Source organism: Hibiscus syriacus, unplaced genomic scaffold (genome assembly GCF_006381635.1).
Source record: "Hibiscus syriacus cultivar Baekdansim isolate YM2019G1 unplaced genomic scaffold, ASM638163v2 tig00112072_pilon, whole genome shotgun sequence".
Lineage (NCBI taxonomy): Eukaryota > Viridiplantae > Streptophyta > Magnoliopsida > Malvales > Malvaceae > Hibiscus > Hibiscus syriacus.
Genome location: NW_024063249.1, coordinates 93,395 through 99,394, shown reverse-complemented (window position 1 = coordinate 99,394; position 6,000 = coordinate 93,395). Strand labels below are relative to the sequence as shown.

The 6,000-nt window shown below is 35.5% G+C and overlaps 1 protein-coding gene across 1 annotated transcript in view; it reads left to right on the top strand.

Annotated features, from left to right (window-relative positions):
- Positions 1-710: 710 nt before the first annotated feature.
- The window catches only part of LOC120174381, a 28,059-nt gene continuing 22,769 nt past the window's right edge, over positions 711-6,000 (top strand). Inside the window, 5 exon segments of the mRNA XM_039181254.1 lie at positions 711-825; positions 921-949; positions 1,248-2,295; positions 2,406-2,513; positions 2,591-2,889. Of these exon segments, the coding sequence (XP_039037185.1) occupies positions 711-825; positions 921-949; positions 1,248-2,295; positions 2,406-2,513; positions 2,591-2,889 (1,599 nt within the window).

Below are 6,000 nucleotides of genomic sequence, written 5' to 3'. Positions count from 1 at the left end.
GTTTCAAACTCATATTTTTCTATTAAAAAATTAGTGACAGTTTGAGCTAGACGTTAACATACTGACTGTGATGTGATAATATATGATCTAAAATCTCAAATGACTATCACATCTCAGTCAATAGATTAATGTCACGCTAAGATTGTCAGATCAAAGACGAGTTTGTGACATATGAATAATTGAATGATCATTTTATAACTTTTAATAGTTGAGAGACTCAATAAAAAATGTCTTATAATCGAGAGATCATTTTGTAATTTTTAATAATCAATGAACTCAACAAAACATGATCCTATTGTCATCATTTACCTACTTTACCCTAATATATTTTACTAACTCATCATATCATCGATTATCAAAATAAAATAGTTTTAAAAATCAATGATAAAAAAACTGATTTACACTTATTTTCCGAAACTAGAGTGAAATTACAGTTCAGTGTTGTTTGAAACAAGAAATGTCAATCTTGTTGAAACCAAAGAAAGGAAGGATTTTTGGTTTTCCATGGTAGCCTTTTTCCTCCTACAGAAACTGTCATTGAAACTAGTACACGTTATCGTTTTCTTCCAACGACTGACCCAGCAATGAAACAACAGCAGATTGTGACTTATTGTATTATATTTTCCCTCCAAATTCCACTTCTACTCTTCAAATTCTTGACTTTTAAACACTCAAGCCGTCTCCTCTCTCAGACACAAGTTTTCTTCAATATGGCTGAAGAATCAAAAGCTCCTTTAGTTCGTTGCCCAAAGTGTGATAGTCTTATAAAGGAGCTTCCCCAGTATTCTTTATACATGTGTGGCTCTTGCGCTACTCTTCTTCGAGGTTATAATTCTCCCTTTTCACTGTATTCTTATTCTTTTGCTTCCTACATATTTTAAATATCTGAGAGATTTTGTTGGTTTTCTTTGTGAATACAGCAAAGAAGAAAGATGAACATGGAAGTGGGGTTAGTATGAAGGGTAAAAATAGGAGAAAAGAGAGGATTTTGGGAGAAAAAATTAGTGTTTCATCAAGAACAGATAAGGCTAATGGCTTCCTTGATGATATAGAACTGGGAAAATTGATGGATATGTTGATGATTATGCATCAGCATCAAAGAATCCAATGAATTATTGGGCTCATCAATGGCATGTTCATCATGACATCAACATCAGCAGGTCCAAGTCTGTTAATTCGAGTGGGGATGCCATTTCGGGATCTACTTGCCGAGATTGGATAATTTGACTCGGTCCCTGAGGCTCAAGGGTGTGGATAGAGATGGATTTAGAGGGTTTTATAAGAGGAGCCTGGAAACAATAGATGAGGGACCTTCAACTTATGGGGATGTTCCAGCCTATGGATACCACAAACCGGTTAAGAGCTTTGAGTATCTAGATGGGTTGCTGCTGCTTAAGAAGCTTGGTGAGTTGAAGGATCAACTGAGTAGATCTCATGATGTGCCTCAGAAGCCTAGGGCATTGGTTCCTGGTGGTAACAGGATGGCTTGTACTGACCATCTGGGTGGTTCTATTGGGATGTCTCTGGCTCATACTTGGTCTGCACGATATCATAATGTTTCGAAATTGATTTATTCAAATCATGATTCCATGAATGATGATGAACATATGCAGAACTTCTATGGAGATTATCTATCACCAGGCATGCATAGAAGACTTCATAATCAAGCAACACATCAACACCCTCAGCAAAGGACTTTTGGCTACTCTTCAGAGGAATATTCGGGTTTCAATGAAGATCTTCTTGCACAGTATCTGAATCAAGAGGGAGCCTTGCATCACCTCCCTGCATGTTCATGTTTATATTGCTATGACGAAAACCGGAAAGGCCCTTTGCGAGTTCAATTGACTGGTTTTGGAAATAGAAGCTCCTTGAAAGACCCTTGCAGTTCTACTTTCAACCATTATGTTAGTTCTAATAGAGTTGGGGAACATTATCCACCTATACCTCAACCAAAATTTGAAGATCCACCAGTGCACTTATGGCCAAGTGAGATCGATTCAGATATTGATGGTTTTGGTCCACGACGACGTCCTAGAAGGGTGGTGCTAACCAGCAGGAATAAGCGGCTTTATCACCCTGTAGCCAGTGGTTCTCCATTTATATCATGCTATAATTGTTTGGAGCTGTTAAGGCTGCCCAGGAAATTCAGGAAAATGATGAACAATGAGCAAAGGTTAAAACGTGGTGCTTGTTCCACAGTGATTGTGTTTGAAATGGAGAAAAAGAGATTGATTATTTCCATTCCTGGAAATCCCAATCCAACACCAACAGAAATCAAAGAAACATCACCAAGTTAGTGACCGGAAACCACCCAAGTTCTCATGGATGTTTTACTTCTGGTGGCACCATCCAAAAAACTTCAAAGGAAGATCAGAGCCCTGATAATGTTACTGATTGCACAGATTCTCCAGGATCTTTTGAGCTTTGCTTTAGTTCCGATATTCCTCCAACCGCTTCAAGTTTACCTTTTCAAGAGCTGGCTAAGAACCCCTCATCTAATGAAACAGTTGGTGGATATAGGGATAGGACTAAACCAGAACATCAATAGAAGGCTTTCCTGGTGAACAATGCTTCTCAGTTGTTCCAGGGGACAATTCACTGCTGGTGACAAATGAGGCGGGGGTTTCTTTCAATGGATATCGGAGTTCAAGTTCATCTCGAGACTCTTCGGAAGCAAGCAGAGAGCAAAACCAATTGAAACTCCACAAGGGGAGCAAATCATTTTTAGTGGGCCTTATAAAGAAAAGCTTCAGAGATTTCTCAAAATCTAATGATAACATCAGGAATGAACGGCCTAATGTTTCAGTGAACGGACAGCCAATATCTGATTATGCCGCTAAGGAGGCTGAAAAGCGAGCCGGGCCAATTCATCTGGGGAAATTACTGGTAATTCATGCATTTCCTTCTAAGCATGCATCAGTTGAGCAATATTAGACTCCATGAATATAACATACGTGTTTTAAACTCAAGAATTGAATAATTTGCTCTTCTTTGTGTGAGGTAGTGATAATATTTCTTTTAATCTGGCTTTGAAAGGTATGATTCTCGAGCCGGATTCTGGGGGTGTAATGGGACAATCATGAGATCAGTTGATTCTTAGTTAAAACTTTTATTGCAGACAGAACGTTGTTTTGCTATGGTCTTGATGTTCCTCGGTTTTTTATTTTGCAGCCATTCATCGAAGAATTTAAATACCCTATGCCCATTGAAGATATTAATTTTTTATCCATATTATTATTATTAATATTATTATTATTATTATTATTATTACTATTTATTATTATTATTATTATTATTATTATTATTATTATTATCATTATCATTATTACTATTATTATTAAATATATTAAATACATATATAAATTACAGACCAATTACAACTGGACCGGCCCAGTTACAAACCAACCAGAACCGGTCCAAATCCAACCAGAAACCCTAAATATTTGGGTTTCCAGTTAGGGTTTCCTAACCCTAATTTACCCAGCCGCCTCAGTTCACAGCCGTTGGATCTGGCAAGATCCAACGGACCAGATTGCCCCAGATAGAAACCCTAGGGTCTGATACCCTAGGGACACGCGGCCGCCGTTGCTGTCTCGCCGCCTCCGCCGCTGCCACGTCCCAACCGAAGACTCCAGAAGATAGAATACCAGCCGTCCACGCCATGGCTACTCGGTGAGTCACCACTAGTAGTCCGGTGACTCACCGAGACCCCATCTTCGGACCGGTCCGACGGCCACACCGGTGGTGGCTATAAAAGCCACCACCCCAACCTGAAAAAAAAGGAGGAGAGACGGAGAGACACAGAGAAAAAAAAAAAAAAGGAAAAGAAACAGAAACAGAGAGAGATACAAAACTACCAACGATCCCAGTCCACAACAACAGAGCAAAACACAAAAAACAGAAGGAAAAAGAGAGGAGAGAAGCTTACCAAGGAAGCCTTGATCATCGCCGGAGAACCGAAAATACCGAAGGTATTTTCATAGATTTACTCCGATTAGGAGTCTTTTTGGGGAAACAAAGGTTGGATTCGGTCTTAGGGTGTTTAGATCTACGTTTTAGGTAAATTTAGGGAATTTTCGACCACCGGAGACGGTGGTCGACGGCAGAATTCACGGCGGCAGACGGCTGCCGGATTCCCTCCGGTGAGGGAATCTAGAGAGAGGCCAGAGAGAATTCTGGCTCTCTCTCTGCTTGAGAGAGAAAAAAAAAAGAAAATGAAATGGTTGGCCCTTCGGGCCAGCCGGTTTGGACCATATATAGTCCTTCCCGAACGACGTCGTTTCGGGAAGGACTATACGAGTAATTAAAAAATAATTAAACCCCGTCCGCAGTCCTCCGAATTTATAAGCTTTACATTTTAGTCACTAAATTGAATTTATAATAATTTTTAATTCAGTCTTCGAATTTTAATTTCTTTTATTTTAGTCTTTCATATTAAAATAATATATTTAGGATAAATTACAGATTTGATACATTAATTTTAATAAATAATATTTTAATCCCTAGTTTATATTTTTAATTTATTTGAATCTAATATCCGAATTTTAGATAATTTTATTTTAGTCACCAAATAAATAAAATAAAGAAATAACATATTTAATCCCTATAATTTTGATTAATTAGATTTTTAATTTTATTTTTATTGTAATTTAGTCAGTTATTTTATATGTTTTCATTTATTTTATTGTTTTTAAATATATTATTTTAGTAGTATTTGTATTTTTATTTTATTATATTGTTAAATATTTTTATATTCATAAATATATAATAAATAGTATTTTTAAATATTTATTTTTAATATCGAAGAAAATGACAGTCTTAATACAACTGGATGTCCTATTCTGATATTTTAAAATTAAAAAGTAAACAATATTATTTAAAATTAATATTTATCAATATCAAAGAAAAGAGCTGTCTTAAGGCACCTAGAAGTTCTTTTCGGATATTTTTTAAATAAATAAATATTTTTTTTATAAATTTTGAAATAATAGAATTATAAATTAAATATATTTTTGAATTTTTAAAATTTTAATAATAGAGACACTTTATAATTAAAAAGTACCAATTTTGGGCGTTGTAGGGGTGCTAATCCTTCCCTAAACGTAACCGACCACGAATCCCTTTTTATTATTAAAAATAATGAATTTTTGGTTAAAACGCAGATCAGTTTATCTTTTAATTGATGTTTTCTTAAAAACTCTTTTAAAAGAAAATTTTTAGGTATTCGACCTACCTGATCCAAAAGGTCGATGGCGACTCACAAATTATTTTCAAAATTATTTATTCACATCAATTTCCCCGTCAAATTTAACATTTCGTGCCCGGACGAAAACCGGTTACGACAGCTTGGCGACTCTGCTGGGGACGGTCAAACTTTTAAAAATCAATTATAAATTGTCTCTATTAATTAAAAATTAAAAGTTAATATATTTAATTTTTAATTCTTTATTTTCAAATTTTTATTTATTTATTATTATAATATTTATATGTTTTATTTTATTTGCAAGTATTTTATTTCATTATTTATTTTTCTGTCAAAGGTTTGAGCATTTCTCCTCATACACAACACTTGCATTGCATAACATAAAGCTCTATAATTGAGTTGTCCCTTTTAAGTGGGAGTGAAAGCAACGTCTTCGTGAGAATTTATTCTCCGTGTCAGACCTAGCAAGTAACTTTTGGGGTTCATATACTCTATGTTTTCGTGAGAATTTATTCTCCGTGTCAGGCATAGAGAAATGTATCCCCTCGAATTGAACTCGATCCACTTTAGTTTGTAATGGACTAGGATTGAGGGTTAGCAGCCTAAGGGGGCACTAACATGGACAATTCGGGTACCTTTATTCTTAGATCTGAAAGCTTGCATATAAAAAACCTTAGAAACTCTTCCGATCAGAAGTCATGCCAAAATTTTGTCCAAAATAGGTGTACACACAGGAGAAATGAATTCTGTCTTTCCTGTTAATTTATTTATTGTTTAAATTACATGTTTATTTA